This window comes from Meles meles, chromosome 1 (genome assembly GCF_922984935.1).
Source record: "Meles meles chromosome 1, mMelMel3.1 paternal haplotype, whole genome shotgun sequence".
Lineage (NCBI taxonomy): Eukaryota > Metazoa > Chordata > Mammalia > Carnivora > Mustelidae > Meles > Meles meles.
This window is the reverse complement of record NC_060066.1, coordinates 179,990,492-180,009,940: the sequence shown is the minus strand read 5'-3', so window position 1 is coordinate 180,009,940 and position 19,449 is coordinate 179,990,492. Positions and strand designations below refer to the sequence as shown.

General features: G+C 49.3%; 1 protein-coding gene across 1 annotated transcript; it reads left to right on the top strand.

Annotated features, from left to right (window-relative positions):
- The first annotated feature begins 1,801 nt into the window (after positions 1-1,801).
- Positions 1,802-19,400, top strand: LOC123956022 (cytochrome P450 4B1). Its single transcript, XM_046028281.1, has 12 exons — positions 1,802-2,009; positions 11,128-11,269; positions 11,455-11,499; positions 12,087-12,214; positions 12,670-12,794; positions 13,109-13,260; positions 13,413-13,519; positions 14,673-14,863; positions 17,033-17,166; positions 17,958-18,022; positions 18,122-18,204; positions 18,646-19,400. The coding sequence occupies exons 1-12, from the start codon at positions 1,830-1,832 to the stop codon at positions 18,827-18,829; spliced, it is 1,536 nt and encodes a 511-aa protein (XP_045884237.1). The 5' UTR covers positions 1,802-1,829; the 3' UTR covers positions 18,830-19,400.
- Positions 19,401-19,449: the final 49 nt, after the last annotated feature.

The following is a 19,449-nucleotide window of genomic DNA, read 5'->3' as shown; positions in this document are numbered from 1 at the left end:
GCAGAATGGGAAGATTTCAGGAGGAGCCAAGCATTCAGCTGCTGCAAGGGAGACAGCGAAGAAATTGGAGAAGAGCTGTAGACTAGGTTGGCAGATTTAGAAGACTGGCTGTAAGTGGTGTTTCTGAGGTGGAGGGAGGGTGTGGATGTTGGCGGGGGGAGGGCTATTGGGAAGCATGTGGATATAGGCAGAGTCTCATTATCTCCATCTCCTTAATATGTGTGCTCCTAGATTGGGGGTTGTCACCAAGTTATTCTTTATGCCTAAAAAGTTTTCTGCTGGGCCCTCGAAGGCAGAACTCAGACCAGTGGATGGAAGCACTGCGGAAGCATGGTTTGGCTTTCAAGAATCACACTGCCAAGGTAGCTGGAGGGGTAGCTGGTAGACTCAGGAGTTGGCTACTGCCCAGTCACCGATTCTGGCCACATGGTGACCTGTCTTTGGCTCTAGAAGTGTGGATGGCTGCTAGATTTCAACTAGAGTGTAGAACAGGGTATATGATAAATAGGCCATGAGTGCTGGGCCATGTTTGTGTCAGGACAAAGTACGTAGGACCCGTGAGACCTGAGAAACATCCATCCTGCTGGTCTGTCCTCTGACTTCCTCTTTCTGATCACCAACCCAGGCTCTGGACCCCTTCTGTCCCAGGGCAGTTCACAGCCACTGCCCCTACACAGAAGGGGAGATCTTCCAGGAACGCAGCTCTGACCACACATTTTCCTGTTGAAGACTTCTTCGTAGCTGCCTCCACAACAGGCTTGAGCAATGTTATATCTTCCCCTTCATTCGGCCTAGGGAAGAGTTCTTTTCAGCCACTGTTGCTTGTCTCTGGCTGCCACTGCATACTTCGTTTGATTCCTTAACTCTGCCTATCCCTCTGCACGCAAGTCTCTTCATCTGAAACATCTGTACTGGGACACTGACTGTTCCAACCCTAGAGTGGTGGGAGAAACAGCAGACTTTTCCCAGGCAAGTCTGGGGCCCGGGACAAGGTTGTTCTTCAAGAGAAACCTGGCTAGGGGAATTGAGAGCTGTCATTGTTTACTGTGAGACCTTGGACAATTTCCTGCCCCTCCTGGTCCCAAGTGGCTTGCTCCATAGATCAGGGAGTACTTAGATTTGATGATCTCTTCTCCTTGCCCTGAAAGTAATATTCTATGTTCCTAAGAGTTAAGTTTGTATTAAGATCTGGGGGGTGGAGTTGACTTTTTCCTGATCTAGGATTTCCCTTCTGGGGCTAGAACTTTGTGCCTGAAGATGCCTCACAAAAAAGACTCAAAGCATTTTGATTTGGGCATAAATGCAAACCCTCCCAGAGGTCCATATTGAAGAGGATAGTGGAAGCTTTCTTGTAAGAAAGCAGAAGGAAGCTTAGCCTCAATTTCATTAGCTGGAAAATGGGTATAAAGAATGAATAGCTATGACCTCTTTTTTTTGGGTTAAATGAGATAGTGGATAGGAAATTCCTGAGACATATAAGGTGCTTGTGTAAAAAGGTAGGTGTTATTATGCCGATGATTACCCCCAGAATTGTCTTTTGCTTTCTCCTCCAAGGAACCAAGGAAACAGACCCATTGCCTGGTTTCTTTGATCCGCACTACTTGATTTCTCTTTAGCCAAGTTTTGGGAGGAGTCAGCCAGGCTGTCTCTCTGTTGCCTGTGACTTTTGCTGCTGCTATCTCTGCCCTTTGGAGTTCATCCCAACCTGGCTTGTTGCTGGATGCAGGGTGTGGCAGGGGGTGGGGGCTGGCAGGGTGCCAGGGCTGCAGTATAAAGGAACCTGGGGCAGCAGGAAGCAGAACAGAGCCTTGGTGGTTGCAACTCCAGCCATGGTTTCTGTCTTGCTCTCCTTGAGTCTCTCCCGTCTGGGCCTGTGGGCTGCTGGATTCATCTTGATCTTAGGCTTCCTCAAGCTCATCCGTCTGCTGCTGAGGAGGCAGATGCTGGCCAGGGCTATGGACAGTTTTCCAGGGCCCCCCACCCACTGGCTCTTCGGGCATGCCCAGGAGGTATGTAGGGAGGAGGGGTTGGAGAAAGAAAACAGCCTCTTTTTCTTGATAGAATCTGACCTAATCCCCCTGGGGCTGTGGAGGGTGTCCCTATGTGTGGATGGGGGATGATGTTCTGGGAGCCCTGGTTTCCATTCTGTTTTCCCACTGGATCTCCCTGTTCACTCCTGCCTTCTGAGCTGGTCCTGGGAGAGGGATCACTTATAGCCCACAGACTCCTCATCCTCCTCAGGCTCAAGATTCAGACAAAGTTCTGTTAAAGGCCCGGTGATAGCATTGGGAACACCCCCACCCCATCCCCAACAGTCCAGTAGAACTAGGTTATCTTGTTTAGAGCTTAAGCACCATCTTCTTTGTTCTGTGTGGTATAAAGATTTCCACTTTAAGAAAATAAAAGTAAAAGCAGAGATGATGCTGTTACTTGAGAGCCTCCTTGGAGCATCTAAGTGGTTGGTGCTCCCAAAGGTGGGGTTCTTTTTGCCATGTCTCTGGGCTGGCTCAGTGTCATGGCATCTTCCTGGTTTCAGATCCTGGCTCAACTTCCTGTTATCTCAGGGTGCTAGGAACCACCTTAGCATCTGTTGTCAGAAACACCTCTAGCTCTCTGCCTTCATGGGATCTAGATAAGAGTTTTCTGAACATAAGACAAGGGACACCTGCACTGGAACCAAATAGGAGAAGCAGATTCCTTGGCCCCAGTCCCAGGAGATCCTAATTAACATATTGGAACTAGTGAACTGAATTTATTTATTTATTTTAATGAAACATTTTTTTCCCTCCAGGTTTATCCATGTTGTTGCATGCGGCAGAATTTCCTTCATTAAGTGAAAACAAATTTTTTTAGAGCTAAATGTAGTTATCATCTGTCACCATACAAAGTTATTACAATATTATTGTGTATATTCTCTATGCTGTACTTTTCATCCCCATGACTGATTTATTTTATAACTCTTAACCTCTTAATCCTTCTCACCTATTTTGCCCATTCCTCCACTCCCCTTTCCCTCTAAAAACCACCAGTTTGTTCTCTATGTTTGTGGGTCAGTTTCTCTTTTTGTTATTGTTTGTTTTGTCTTTCAGATTTCATATGGTGAAGTCATAGTGAAAACATAGGATATTTGCTTTTCTCTGTCTGGCCCATTTCTTTTAGTGTAATACCCTCTAGGCTCATCCATGCTGTCATGAATGGCAAGATTTCATTCTTTTTTATGGCTCAGTAAGATTCCCCTGTGTATATAGACCACATCTTCTTTATTCATTCATCTATTGATTGACACTTGGGTTGCTTCTATATCTTAGCTATTGTAAATGATGCTGCAATAAACATTGGGATCATGTATCTTTTTGAATTGGTGTTTTCATTTTCCTTGGGTAAATGTCCAGAAGTGGAATTACTAAATTGCTTGGTACTCCTTTTTTCGTTTTTTGAGGAGTCTCCATATTGTTTCCCGTAGTGTCCATACGAATATACGTTCCCACCAGCGGTGCACGAGGGTTCCCTTTTCTCTACATCCTTGCCAAGACTTATTATTTCCTCTCTGTTAGTAATAACCGTTCTGATAGGTGTGAGATGATTTCTCATTGTGATTTTGATTTGTATTTCCCTGAGGATGAGTGATGTTGAGCATCTTTTCATGTGCCTATTGGTTATCTGTATATCTCCTTCGGAAAAATGTCTGTTTAGGTCCTCTGCCCATTTTCAAATTGGATCATTTTTGGTTTGTTGGGCCTTTGTTTTTGTTGTTGTTGTTGAGTTGTAGGAGTTGTTTATATATCTAGAATAGGAATTTGAGTTTTAAAACCTCTCCAGGTGTTTTGCTGTGCATCTAGGTTTAGGAACTCAGGTATAAATGCCAGAGACTAAGGCTCCTACTCCCGAATACCCTCTCCCTTTCACAGTCTTGGGGATTACCTCTCTTCCATGATTGATGCTGGGAATGAGCTTGACTTCCAGGAGAGAACTTCCCAGGCTTAGTCTTGCCCCTACAAATAACTACCCTCTCAGGATGACTTAGTAACCTACATGCATCCTGGAGAAACTCAGGAAAGGAAAAGATGGGTTAGGGAGTTGAATCCGACCCAGGTCTTGCTCTCAAGGAGCCTACTGTCTAGAGGGGAAAACAGATACCAGGGTCTTTCCTGCTCCAGGTTGGATGGGATGCCTAATCAGGATCTTGCATCAGCCCCATGCTCTGTATATCAGTATTTGTCCCACTGGGTTGTCATCTTCTGTTTACTTGTTCATCCTGCCTACTGACCATGACCTCTGGAGGATGGAGATCTACTCTAAATCATCCCTGTACCCTCAGGGTCCAGCTCAAAGCCTAGCACAGAGTGGGGATCACTGAATGAACAAACAGTGAACTTTGGGAAGTAGGGAGGGGTCTTGATAGAGGAGGCAGTGAAGGAGAAGACAAGTGGAGAGAGCAGGCAGGGTTCAGGAGAGGCTTTGTTAAGTACAGAAGAGGGTCATGGGAAGGTTGAGATCTGACCCTAATGAGAGTGTGAGAGGCATTTAGGGAGACCTTCAATCCCTTGCCTCTCACATCCCTCCACTACTACTTGCCTCCACCAAAGCTAGGCTTCTCCTCAGCCCACAGGCTTCTCCTCAGCCCACAGGCTTCTCTAGGACAGGGACCTTGCTCCCCTACCCATGTCAGAGCTGAATGCCCTCCTTCCCACAAATGCCCTTCCCCCCTACTTTAAGAGTGTATAGAGGGCTTGGAACACAGCTCAACTCTGGCTCCTTGGCTCTAATACAAAAATCTGGAGATCCTTGGCACCAAGAAGAGCAGACAAGGGCTGGAGGGGAGGTTGCCCTTGGACATACAAAGGTTTCCTGGGGAACCACAGTGGGCCTGACACCTCTACATTCCTCCAGGCTTTGTTACCTCTGCTCTGTCAGATCCACACCTGAGCCTGAGAAATGGGGAGTGTAGGGGTAGGGTTTGTTTTTCCAAACAAAATTGAGGTTCAGAAAAGGCAAGGTATCTGTTTATGTCCACATAGTAGCTCAAGAATTGAGTCAAGGCTGGGCACAGGATTCACACCTTTTCATGCAGGACATGATCTGTCTTTACAAAGTGACTGCAAGTTTGATTCCTGGCCTAGTGATGGTGGGAATAGGAAAAGAAGGGTGATGGGGGGAGGTGTGGGAGGGCGAGGCAGAGCTGTCCATCAGGATTAACTTCTCCTTTCTTGTCTCTGGTTGAGGTCTTGGGCCCTGGAAGCATCTACTTATCACCCTCCTCAATTCTCAGAATGTGTCCCCGTGAGGTGGGTTAATGTCTTATTCTTCCAGGGTCTCCCTTCTACTTGGGGGCCCAGAGAGGACTTTGCACATAGTAGGTGCCTACCCATGTTGTTGGCCTGTGGTTGGGAGGGGCCTGAGAATCTGGACTGTTGTCAGGGGAGGAGTGGAGAATGCCACCTCCAAGTCCAGGAAAGGTGATATCCTGAGACTGCATAGGCCTCTTGCCTGGCCCTGCTTGTCCCTGGGACAGTTCCCTTGACCTTGTGCTGTGGAGTGAGGAGCATGGCTTGCGGTCTAGGAGTCTGACTCATTTCTATTCAGTAGACATTGATGGACCCTCACTATGCTTCTGCTCTGTGCTTCCCTTTCCTCCTCAACAATACAGATATAAGCATTTTTACCTTGTTGGTTTAGAAGAGGATCGAAAAAGGTAGAGTATAGATAGATACTTCGTAAACTGCCAGGCAGATGTCAGGTGTTAAATCCCTGTAGAGGGATTCTTCCTGCAAAACACTGAGGCATTTGCCCCTTCATCCTCTTTCTTCCACCAAAATCAACCCAGCCTTTGGGAGACAGATTAAGTTTGTCTTTTCTCAAGCAACTAGCTGATCAACAACCCTGGGTCTGGCCCTCTGCTAAGGGCAGAGGATAATGCATAAGACTAGAGCCAGCACGAGAGTGACCCAGTCTGTAAGAGAGGTGGATAACACAGCACAGGTATTCCAGACCCATGGAATGGGTCTGACCCAGGCTCAGGTAAGGGATGCTGAGGTGAGTCCGAAAGATCTGGCTGCAGCAATCCATGGAAGTAAGGAAGGAAGGAAGGAAGGGTGGAGGACACTACCTGTGCAGAGGCACAGAGGCCAGGCTGGAAAGGGCGTCAAGTGTATAGGAATTTAATTTGTTCAATAAATATTTCTTTCTCAAGGTCTAGTGCGTGCCTGTGCTCATAGCTCTATACTTCTGGGATGGTGAGAGGGAGAACAGAATGGAATGGACAAAGCTGGAAGAAGGTGGGGCAGATTGCATAAGACCTTGTAGGCCATGTCAAGAGGCTTTATTCTGAGTGCAATGGGGAACATTTGAAGGCATTCAAGCCAGGGAGTGACAAGCTTAGGTTTGTGTGGTAGAAATATCACATTGGCTTTGGGATGGTGGCTAGGTTGGCAGAAGCCAAATAAGAGGTGGGTAGAGCTGGACAGGACTGAGGACGCCATCCAAGGAGATGTTAGTGGAATGAACAGTGAGAAGAGAAGGAGTAAGAGGTCAGGGAGGCTGTCCTGGCACCGTGGGTGTGGGAGAGGCAGGCAGATGTAAGGGTATCAGTGAAGTCCCCTGCATGCACTAGGAAAAATGAGGAACAGGAGAGCCCTGGGAACTTTGTTAAACTGTGGTATTAACACAGATGGATCAGAGCAGAATTTGGAAAAATCACCAAAAGAGATAAAAGGACTCATTGAGCCACAAGACTGGATGGTAACCAGGAGGAATGAATTTCTATGTCTAAGTGTAAAAATGTGGGGCTCTGAGACCCAAGAAGAAAAGGCTCAGGCCTGGCAGCACTTGTGTGTTTGGGCACAGGACCCTTGGGTTCTGGATTTGGAGACTTTCCCAGGAATTGCTATATCTGGCTCCCTTAGTTCTGGTTTGTTGATTCCAGCATAAAAGTCTCTTGGTGGACCTGCAGGGGAGAGAGGCAGTCTCCACAGGGCATCCCCTATGGTGCTGCCCTAAATCATGGGGGAAACTCCACTCTGTGTTTCTGGCTGGCATCAGGGTGGATGGTGGTTCCATTCCTAGGTATATGAAGAGGGGCAAATTTGGGTGGGAAGACATATTGTGTTCATGTTTGAAAAGGCTGGGTCTGAGGGCCCTGAAGGGTGTCATGCAGAGAGATGGCTGGTCATATTTCCGAAGCTCAGGAGAAAGACAAACTGGAACGTGCTGTCAGTCTTGGAAACAGTCTCAGGTCGATGGCAAAGGAAACCATGGGAGTTGGTAAGAGCCTCCAGGGAGAAGGTGCAGCATAAGAAGAGGCCCAGGGCTGGATTTGGGGGACACTCAGTCTTTGATTTACAAATAATAGGTGAAGAACAGCTGTGTCAAAGAGGTGGGAAGGCACCTAGGGCAGAGTTCTAAAAGAGAGGGGATTTGACTATGTCACAGCAGGTGGAAAACCTCTGGGTTCACCCGCCAGGTGGGTGTTGGTCACATTAGCAAGACCAGTGTCGGAGAGGTGAGGGTGAGGAGGAAGTGAAACTGTGAGACAGCTCTTTTGAGAAGTTATGAAAGGAGGAGGAAAATGGGGTGTTAGCTAGAAAGGAGGCAGAACCAAGGGAGGTTTTGTTTCATTTAGTAACTGAGAGAGACTTGAGAGTGTCTTAAATGCAGATGGGAAGGAGCCAGTAGAGAGGAGGGGGTCTGTGGTGTTTGAGAGAGAGGGACTGACTGATGGGTGAGGTGCCTGAGGAGAAGGCTGAAATCCAAAGAGACTAACCTTGGACAGGCCCTGGGTATATCCTCTCCTGGAACACGAGGGAAAGTGGGGAGGCTGGGTGCAAGGCTGGTGGTTCTTCGGGTCTGATGGTTGACTTCTAGGGGCCTCTTATCTGATGGCTTCTGTTTCCTCCATGAAGTAGAGCAAGGTTAATTTGCTGCGAGCAAAGAACAGAAGGGTAGAGGGGAGAGTTGAGGAAAGAGCAGCTTTTGAGAAGCAGACAGTGGCCAATGCTACAGGGCTTTCCAGAAGGCCTTTCTGCTGATCTCTGCTCAAATGTCCCCTAAGAGAGGCTTTCCCTGACCCTCCCTACTCCCTGTCTGCAGTAGCAGCTCCGCCCCTTATCTTGCTTTATTACTTTTTTTAAGAGTTATTGCTACCAGAAATTATATTGCTGGTGTATTTGATTCCTATTTCGTTTCTCCCACTTGAAATGTGAGCTTGAGGAGGGCAGGGCTTTGTCTGGTTCACTACGGTTCCCCCGGGAACTAGCATCAGGTCTGGCACTGAGAGTGGGTACTCCGTGCCCATTTACTGAATGCATGAATGAATCTCTGGGAGATCTGACTCAGGGCAGCAAACCACTCATACTGGGTGAGGACCAATGTCTACATTCCTGTGGACTTGGACACTTCTTGGGTCCATGCCCTCCTGCCTTCTTAGGTGTCTGGATGCTTCCATGTTCTCCCCTCAACATGGTCATTCCTGGGGCTGGAACTCCTCCTGGTGCTGAAGATAGGGAGGTGTTAGGGGCATTGCATAGGCTTTGGAACTGAAAGACCTGGACTTGAGTGTTGTGTGACTTTGGGCAAGACCCACCATCACTTCTTAGCCAATATGCAGTGGCTAGGAAACCCATGTTATTCTCACCCAAAGTCCCCCTGCTCCTTCTCTTGAGCCAGGGGTCCCTTCTGAGTTGTGTTCACACCTGTTTACATGTACTCACATGTACCTGTGTAGTAGTACAATTGTCTCTGAAAGGGAGGATGGAGAATGAAATCACCTATTTGTCATTAGGATTGGGGAAATCCCCTGTCTACTCCTTGGAACATTACATATTAGATCTCCTACCTTCAGTCTCCCAATGGCTCTCTGCTTTACCTCATAGAATTTACGTAAATGAGTCCATTTTTTTAAATTGATTTTTTTAATGGTTATTTCAGAGATGCTGCATCTCAATTGTTGTTGGTTCTTCCTGGTAGTTGTTCCTAGCCCTTTAGCTTTGAATATACAGTTTTGTGGTCCTTGACTCTAGTGGGGGCCTATGCACACACTGAGTGCTACCCAATCTTATGGGGGGGGCAGTGACCACAAGGTAGGATGAGGGAGGGCTGAGACTAGAGCATCCACGGGCACCTATGTATGCCCATCCTGGAAATCCCAGGACTTCCCTGGTTGGTGGGAGCCCAGGTGACCCCAGAAAATGGATTGGACACTAACAGAGAAGGCCACATACACTTACCAGGTTTCCAGGGGAACAGAGACGGGGGGTGTAATGCAAGCTCAGCTTCCCATGTGACTTGGGATGAGGTTAGGCTAATCCTTTACTCAGAGGTGGAAGATCTTAGGGCAAGTTCCGAGCAAATTCTTTAGTGTAGTTTGGAGCATTTGGGAATAGGATATGGCAGGAAATGTAGGGAGAAGGAAGATGTTGGGAAAAGGTAAACTTGAAGGGGTGGGAACTATGAGTCAAAGGCTTACATTGTGCAGGATCCAGCGCCAAGCCTTTCCATGCAATATACCAGTGAAGGGCTCTAAATGCCATATGAACCTCAGTTAGTAACACATGCTCTGCTTGATTTAATTAATGTCAACATAATCCTATAATGTAAGTTATCATCCCCATTTTACAGATGAGAAGAGTAAGATTCAGAGAGCCTAAAGATCTTGCCCAAGTTCATGCATCTAAAAAATAGGGGAAATCAATATTCAAATGCAGATCTTCCAAGCTCCAAAGATTGCAGGCTGTGAAGTCAATGCTCCCAGGTTCACATCCCAGCTCTCTGATTAACCATGACTCTACCTCCTCACAAACTCCAGAGCTCAGACCTTATTCTGAGGCCCATGGGCGGGCAGGCCATGGATGGGTTTTAAGCATATCTCTGAAAGACTCAACTTGGAATAGGGGGAAATGGATAAGTAAATAATGGTCATTCCCAGTGGAATACTATGCAATTAAAGTAATTAAAAATATGGGAGGGGCAGTTAGAGTCTCTAATTTGAAAAGAAGGACAAGACACATTAAATGAAAAAAGCCGGTTTCAGAAAAGTATTTATCATGTACTCCATTTACAGAAAACACCGCTGGGGGAGTAGATGTGACTAGAAACCCCCCAAAGAGCATACGCCACCCACTGGATGATCTCCAATTTCATCTCAGGCCACTGTCGCACCAGGTGGCAGCTCCTGGAAGGCATCACTACTTTTTCCTGCCCCAGAACATTTGTGCTTGCTGTTTGCTCAACCGGGAATGCTGTCCCTTGCTCTTTGCACTGCCAGATGCTTGTCATCCTCCAGGTTTCCCCTGGAGGGACTGTCCTCTCCAACCAGGGGCCATCTCTGATCTCCCTTTCTAAGTAGACACTCCCTGCTAGTCTCTCTCATAGCAGCATGTCTGCTTCCTTCTTCGCACTTACTACTGGGTGTATTCACACTCCTTAATTGTTTAGTTGAGTGTAATCGGTCTGCCCATGGAATGAAAGTGTAAGACACAGTCCATCTCATGCCCTGAGACCTTAAGATAGAGCCTTGCACATAGTAGGACCTCAGAAAAGTGTGTCAAATGACATAACGGGTAGAATTGAGCAGATTTCTGCATTGCACAGCAAGCTGGGGTTATCACTCTCATGAAAACAGCTTTTTTTTTTTTTAAGATTTTACTTAGTTATTTGACAGAGAAAGTGAGAGAGAGCACATGAGAGGGGAGAGGGAGAAGCAGGCTGCTCGCCGAGCAAGGAGCCCGATGTGGGACTGGATCCCCGCACTCTAGGATCATGACCTGAGCTTAACCCACTGAGCCACCACACTGCCCCTCACGAAAACAGCTTTAATGCCAATAGAAATCTCTTTCTCGGAGTAGCGTAGATAGAGGGCTGATGATAGGAACCAGATGGAAGCAAGCTGGCCAGCTTGGGGTTGTTGAGCTCACCTACGTACAGCAAGAGGGTGGCTTGGACTTACAGTGTTGTCTCTGGGGCTGGAGAGGGAACTGACTCCAGAGATGTACAGGACTGTGGCTGGCAGGGAGAGGGATGCAGCATGAGGGAAGGATGTTCCCAGGATCTGTCTGGGCAGCCCCCTGCCTTCCTTGCCCAGGGAGGAAGTGACAATGTGTTCCTGAGTATCCTGGCCTTCTGTCACCATTTCAGATACAGCAGACGGGGAGCCTGGACAAGGTGGTATCCTGGGCCCACCAGTTCCCTTATGCCCACCCACTCTGGCTTGGACCATTCCTTGGCTTCCTGAACATCTATGAGCCCGACTATGCCAAAGCTGTGTACAGCCGAGGGGGTGAGGACTCCCAAGGGTGGGTGGGGTTTCCTGAGAGCAAAGGGCTCAGGACTCCAAGTGGGGAGGGTCTTGGGGTCTGCACCTTAAGTTTGGGTAGCTGAGGTCCTATTGATCCTATTGATCAATAACCCTCCTCTCAGCATCTGCTAGTTTCTGCATGACCCGATCTCCTCTTTTTCCTGCAGATCCTAAGGCTGCAGATGTGTATGACTTTTTCCTCCAGTGGATTGGTGAGTGGACACCTGCCTTCCCCGTCCTTGGTGCTGCATTACCAGGATCCTTCCCTGTCCCATCCCTCTCCACCCAGTGCCCACTCAGTCTGTTATCTCATGTGGACCACCTGGCCCCCAAGTGCCCCTCCTAACCTTAGCTGCCAAGTGGGGAGATGGGAAGAGGCAAGAGAGCTCCCAGTTGGCTGGGGAATTGGTGTTCAGGTGCCTTCTCCTTCTGGGTGTGCCCTTTTCCCTGGAAAGGCAGAGCAAGGGCTCTGGAAAATAAGTGAGTATGAGGAAGAGCTTTCTGGAATGAAAGAGCTTTCTGAAGTGGGATCCCAGGAGACTGCATTGGTGTTGTGGGCCAGGCAAAAGCCTGGGGAGGGGAGTGGTGGTAGGGCCAAGGCTGGTGTCACCAGAGGTTGCACAGCTGGGTGGCTGGAAGGCACAGTTGGGTGGCTGGAAGGCACAGTTGGGTGGCTGGAAGGCAGAGCTGGGCGGGGACATGTGACTGGGCAAGAGCATTGGGGCGGAGGCCCCAGGCTGCCATCGTGAGGCAGGATTGTATGCACTGACCAGCTTTCCCTCTGCCCTCTCTTCCCCAGGGAAAGGCCTACTGGTGCTCCAGGGGCCCAAGTGGTATCAGCACCGCAAGCTGCTCACACCTGGCTTCCACTATGATGTGCTGAAACCCTACGTGGCTGTGTTTGCCAACTCCACGCACACTATGCTGGTGAGCTCTCAGGGCCAGGTTCCTGGAAGCTGTGGCTGCAGCTTAAATAATGTCATTAGCAACTCATCTTTGAGGGGAGGCCAAAGGTCGTGGGTCAGACTGAGTCTCAGGGCTGTATAATCCCCAGAAGTTACCCAGACTAGTTTTCCCCTTGCAGAAAACTTCTCCCCATCCTCACTACAGGCGTGACCATGCACAGGCTGTGCTGGGGCGATTCTCCACCACTCAGCCCTCTTCTTCCCTTGCGTAGCCTGCCTGGCTCAGTGTCTGTGTGTGCTGCGTGGGTCCACCTCCTGATCCCACCCCAGCCTGAAGCCCTTACCCCCACATTCCAGCGGGAGGGAGGCTGGGCCAGGGGCTTGGGGCATGGAGGAGAGGCCAGGCTGTGGGTCCTCGAGGGCAGAGTTGAGTATCCAGCTGACTCCCTGATGTTACCCTCCACCTCTGGGCTCCAGGACAAGTGGGAGGAAAAGGCTCGTGAGGATAAGAGCTTTGACATCTTCTCTGACGTGGGCCACATGGCACTGGTCTCACTCATGAAGTGCACCTTTGGCAAAGGAGACAGCGGTCTGGGCCACAGGTCAGAGGGTGCTTGGGGCTGACCACCATCGCTACCCAGGCCAGCTCAGAGGAGAGAGTTGGTGGGACTCCAAGGGCCCTGGTCTGAGAGGACATGGGGTCCTGCCCTAGGGAGCCCTAGCTTGGGTGGGGGGTAGGGGGAGCTGGGCCTTGCCCGTGGTGGGGAGACAGATTCTGCCTTTAGTGGGGAGGCTTAATGGCAGGGAGAGGAAGGGCGGAAAGCACTGTGGTTGGGGCCAGATTCTGGAGTGGAGAGCCCCAGACTCTGCCGTGGGTCAGGGTCTGAGCACTCCTCCCTGCTCTACTGCTATGTAGGGACAGTAGCTACTACTCGGCTGTCAGAGACCTCACTCTGCTGATGCAGCAGCGCATTGAGTCTTTCCAGTACCATAACGACTTCATCTACTGGCTCACCCCGCATGGCCGCCGCTTCCTGCAGGCCTGCCAGATGGCCCACGACCACACAGGTGGGCCTTTCCTGCAGGGTCCGTACACAGGAAGCCCAGGGTCTAGCCTTGCCCCTTTAGGCCTCTCTTGACCTCTGCCATTGCAGGACCTCCATTCCCCTTTGGGTAGAGGATGGGTCCCCAGGCAATGACACTCTGTGCTCCTGACCCAGACCAGGTCATCAGGGAACGAAAGGCAGCCCTGAAGGATGAGAAGGAGCAGGAGAAAATCCAGAGTCGGAGGCACCTGGACTTCCTGGACATTCTTCTGGGAGCTCGGGTGAGTGAGGACACAGTTGGCCATCTCCAACTGAGAACTTGTCCCAGAGGGGTTTACAGACCATTTTCCTGGGATAAGGCTCACTGGACAACAGCAGGGGCTGTTAAGCATTTCCCTCCTTTTCCTCCAGCAAATACGACCTGTTCCTTGTCTTCTGATATGCATCAACAAAGGCTCAGTGATGGCAAGGTGCCGGTTGTGGCTGACTGTGGCACTGGGGAGAGATGTAGGGAGGTCAGGTCATGTGCTAGAAGTCCTAAAGACCAATTCTAGACTTTTTTTTTTCTTAGAGAGGATGAGGAGATGAGGGGTAGGGGCAGAGGGAGAGGGAGAGAAAGAATATCCTAAGCAGGATCTACGCTCAGTGCAGAGCCGGATGCAGGTTCCAACTCACCACCCTGAGATCATGACCAGAGCCAAAATCAAGTCGGGCGCTCAACCCATTGAGCCACCCAGGTGCTCATCACTTCTTGACTTTTTTTTTTTAAGATTTTATTTATTTATTTGACAGACAGAGATCACAAGTAGGCAGAGAGGCAGGCAGAGAGAGAGAGAGGAGGAAGCAGGCTCCCTGCTGAGTAGAGAGCCTGATGCGGGGCTCGATCCCAGGATTCTGGGATCATGACCTGAGCCAAAGGTAGAGGCTTTAACCCACTGAGCCACCCAGGCGCCCCCAATTCTCGACTTCTAATATTGAAGAACCTTAGAATCTTGGATATCTATTCATTCATTCATTCATTCATTCATTCATTCATTCATTCCTTTATTCATCCACCCTCCAAACTCACTAACCCCTACCCTGGGTTAGTTTCCATGCAGAAGATGAGAAAGACTTGGCCTTGCCTTCCAGATATTTACAGTGTAGTGGAGAAGACAGGAGGTGGATGTTGGCAAAGGCCTCTCCTCTGCCAGGTGACATTCTTAGCAGAACTGACAGTTAGGGCTGTGTAAGGTCACAGGTTTACTTGGACAGAGGGATCAGGGGAGGTTTCCTGGAGTAGGAGGCATCAAGCTGTGCCTGGGAGGACAGATAGGTTTCTGGGGAAGGTCTCAAGCCCCAGTCTGTAATGGACCTTCATTTGACAACTGTTATGGGGTCTTGGTACCTATCTCCAATGCCTTGGGCTGTCCCATCATGCTTTCCCCAACCCAGGATGAAAATGGGATCAAGTTGTCAGACGCAGATCTCCGGGCTGAGGTGGACACGTTCATGTTTGAAGGCCATGACACCACCACCAGCGGCATCTGCTGGTTTCTCTACTGCATGGCCCTGTACCCTGAGCACCAGCATCATTGTCGTGAGGAGGTCTGCGAGATCCTTGGGGACCGGGATTCCTTGCAGTGGTGAGCAAGACTGTGGGTGAGCCCAGTCTGTCCTGCTTCCCCGTCCCAGGGATGCCCTGCATCTATGCTGCCCGGTATCATCTTTGGGTGACACAGGGCCATCCTGGAAACAAGGTGAGGGTGGTGGCAATGTCTTGTTTCCTCCTGTGCTGTGGCTTTTGAGGGGTGCTCTGCGGATACAACCCTGAGCCTATTCTCCCACAGTGGAGCCCCTTTCAGGTGTCAGACTCCATTGACAACTCATAGAGAGGAATCCGGGCAACTCCCCCAGATTCCTATCTGTCCTAGGCACAGCTTGGATGCTTCCTACTCCAGGAAACCTTCCTTGATCCCTTTGCCAGTGACCGGTGAACTTCTTGTGTGCTGACTCCCTCTGCTGGCAGAACCTGACTACCCTTCTGTGTTGCTAGATGGAACAGCAGGCTCTGGGAGAGAGAAAGGAGGGAACTGGACATGAATACAACTGGGATACCTAGGGAGCTGAACCCCATTCTGGCCCACCTGCCTTTGAATGGCCACTTGCCACCTCTAGACTCATCTGGTGAAGAAGAAAAGGCTGTTGCCCGAACTCCATCACTTAAAATCTTTTGATTGTTCTCTGATTCTTGGTTCAAACTTGAACTCATTGACATGACACCGACTGACGCTGTCAGTGTGTGTGGTCTCTGGAGCTCTCCCGCAGGCCCCTCTTTCCCTAACTCCTCCCCTCAGGCCTCGGCCTCCTGTCACACACCTCACCTTTCTCTCTGACTCCTGTGTTACCTCCAGCATCAGGTTAGGTACACACCACAGCACAAGATGTCTGACGCCTCCATCCCCCTTTTTTATTGGCCTGATGTTGGAGACCTCCCAGTGTCCAGCCAAATGCCAGGGCTGGGAGGAGCCAGGTGCTGCCCTTGGGATGTTTTTAGAAACACAACTCACATAGGCAAAGATCTAGAGAAAACCTCAGACTGGAGTAAGACTGAGAAGCCCTGTGTGGACAGCAGAGGAATCAGAAGGTGTTGGGGCTTGAGCTGGCTTTCCAAGGAGGGGTGAAACTCAGATCTGCAAAGGAAGCGAGAAATGGGCCTTCCACGTTAGGTAACAATAGGAACATGGCCTGGAGGCGGGGAGTTAAAATATTTATTTATGTTATTTTTATTTCATTTCCTCTAGAAGTTGAAGCAACTTCAAGGACGCTTATTCAATACTATAGTAAAACACAAAAAGGAAAGAATGAGTACTGGTATATAATACTTTGTTAATGTTCATTGAAAATCTCTTCTCCCAGTTTGTAACCTCCCATTTCATCTCCCTTAAGGTGTGTGTGTGTGTGTGTGTGTGTGTGTGTGTGTTTAAGATTCTATTTATTTATTTTTGAGAGATAGAGAGCGAGTGCACAGGGTGCAGGAGAGGCACAGGGAGAGGGAGAAGCAGGCTCCCCGCTGAGCAGGGAGCCCAATGCAGGACTCGATCCCTGGTCCTTAGGATCATGACCTGAGCTAAAGGCAACGTTTAACTGACTGAGCCACCCAGGTGTCTATGGTATCTAAGGTGTCTTTTGATGAATACAAGTTCCCAGTTTTAATACAGTCAAGTATATCTAAAAAAAAAAAAATTGAAGACTAGGTGGAAAAGTCTTAGGGTTTGGGACTCTGTAATAAAGTGCTGTGCAATAGTCATGACTGGGCCACATTTCGGACTGAACTTCCTGGTGGCAAAGGAGAAAAAAGAAACATAATTTTTTATTTTTACCTGAGCTTGTTGTTGTTCATGCACTTATAACTTCATTCAACCAGCATATATCAACCCCTGTTTTTTTCCACCTTAGTTTCACAGGGGAAACTAAGTGGAGCCTAAATTGTCCCTTGTGGGGCTTCTGTGGGGCCTTACGACACAGGAGTGATTTTGTCTTAATGGCTGGGTGCACATACAGCTCTAGGGTCCTGTGGTTCCCTTCCTAGCAGTAGAGACGAGGGAGAGATGGAGAAAGGAGCCAGGAGCCAGAACCCCTGGATTGGAGTGGCTACGCCGTGTTTAATCTGGTCTGGGCACTTGAAGCACTTGTGTCCCTCTCATTATTGGATGTGTGATGGTGGGTAAGAGGGGAAGTGGGGCTGAAGCCTGCCTTCCCATGGAAGGCCCTTGCTTCCCATCTCCAGAAAGTTCTGGTTGTATTTCTGGCAGGGATGATCTGGGGAAGATGACCTACTTGACCATGTGCATCAAGGAAAGCTTCCGCCTCTACCCACCCGTGCCTCAGGTGTACCGCCAGCTCAGCAAGCCTGTCAACTTTGTGGATGGCCGCTCCCTACCTGCAGGTGAGTTGGAGTGGACTTGGGGGTGGAACTGGAGTCCTTGTGGATGCTTCTCTGACAGACTCTGTGCCTTTAGTCAAATCTTAGCACAAGTGGGGAAGAACTCAGGCTTTGTGTTTGGTCTGGGTCCCAATCCCGGTTCTACAATGTATGGGTAAATCCCTCTACCTCGAGCTTCTGTTTCCTCTTTTATAAAATGGGGGCAAGAAGAGTATTTGCTTGACAAGGTTGTTTTCAGGATTAAAGAGACAATATTCTTCAGGGCTGTCATGTACTGCCATGTAGGTTGTGACCTGAACAACTTCAGGAGACACCATTCACATAGACTGTGATGACATTCTTTGCACACCTATACAACTGTATGTGGTAGCTTTGTAAGGAGGTTTGACTCTATATCTGGCATACAACGTGCACCCCATGAATGGCGGATGTTACTATTAATAGCATAATGTCAGGAATAGTAACTTCCTTTCAGTTATTTGAAAGCACAACGTGTTGTAACAGACCTTGGCTGTCCTACCTCACAATGAGGTAGGTTCAGTCCTCCTTCTTTCTCTCCCCATTCCACCAATGTTTGTGTTAGGTGCTGTGTCCAGTGCTGGGGCCAGAGCAATATGCTGATGGTCAAAAGCACTTTGATGTCTTGAGGGTGGTCATGAACCCTCCCTCAATGGCAGTGCTCAGGCAGGGGCTGGTGTCCAGTTAGAAGGATACCAGGGGAGTCTGGCCCTGTGAGGAGGTAGCTGAAGCTCTCTCAGGACCACCTAGCTACCAGGCCTTTGTTCTGCCCACAGGCAGCCTGATCTCTCTGCACATCTATGCCCTCCATAGGAACAGCGCAGTGTGGCCTGACCCTGAGGTACCACATCCCTGGGTCTGGAGGTCAGATGGGGTGGGAGGCTATGGAGGTCGCTCTCCCCAGGACCTGGCAGGTATTAAGCAAGGCTTGTCCTCTCAGGTCTTTGATCCACTGCGCTTTTCCCCTGAGAATGTGGCCACACGCCACCCCTTCGCCTTCATGCCCTTCTCTGCTGGGCCCAGGTAAGGAGTGGACCAAAATCCCCAGGGCCCCAGGAATGGGAGGAGAGAATGGAGGATTTTGTGGGGAAAGCATCATTTTCGGAACTCTGTGACAAAAGGGCCGCTGCTAGGTTTTTGATGATCCTGAAGTAGGGTAAGTTCCAGGGACCTTCTTGCCGTTAGCATATTCATGTCCCTGGCAAGTGGTGGGCTGGCTGAGTCATTCCAAGAGAGGCCCCCAAGCCAAAATTCCCAATGTGAATCTACTCAGTCTGGGGCCCTCACTGTGTTCCCAAGATCTGTTTCTGAAGCCCCAAGTCAATTAACCAATCAGCCAATTATTTATCCACAAACAGTTATTGGTTTTTCTAAGCCACTGGTTTTTCTTGGCCACTAAGAACCCTGGATTTGCTCACTCTGGACACACCATAGTCTGATGCCACCTTGTGCTACTCACTGTAGGAACTGCATTGGGCAGCAGTTTGCCATGAATGAGATGAAGGTGGTCACAGCCCTCTGTTTGCTCCGCTTTGAGTTCGCCCTGGACCCCTTGCGGCCCCCCATCAAGATGCCACAGCTGATCCTGCGCTCCAAGAATGGCATCCACCTCCGGCTGAAGTCGCTGAGCCCAGGCTCTGGGAAGTAGCTTTGCTGAGAAGAGGGTTCCAGACAGCCCAGACACTGCCCTCCCCAGGCTGGATTGTAGAGTAGCTGCGGCTCCCTGTCTTTGAGAGGCTTGTAATTTACATGGGGAGAAGGCACCCACATAAACAATCACCTGGAGGGCAGTGCCATGCAAGCATGTGTGTCTGGAAATGCTTAGTACGTATGTACTCTAGAGCTCAACCATTCATTCAACAAACATGGTGAACACCTCTTTGCTTCTAGAACCTTCCTTTATCTCCCATAATTGTCAGTCTTTCTAGAATGTAGCAGAAACTTACATGCCAGCCATGGTGACACAATGAACACAATGGAAGCTGTGTCTCTTGGGTTTTATGATTATGATCAGGCCCTCATCCACTCCACATGAAAGAAGGATGGCTTTGGGGGCTTGGCCCTTCATTGAGGTGTATTGCTCTGCTTAACTGTCTGTGCATGTGTGTAATATAACAGATGTGAGATAAAATTGCATAAACAAAAAATGTATAGGACTATCAATTTCTAAAGCAAATTCCCAGGTAACCACCACTGAAATAAAGGAATATGGAATATGGTTTCTCAGGTGTATCTTCTGCCCCTCTTGAGACAGGTCTCTCTAGCATT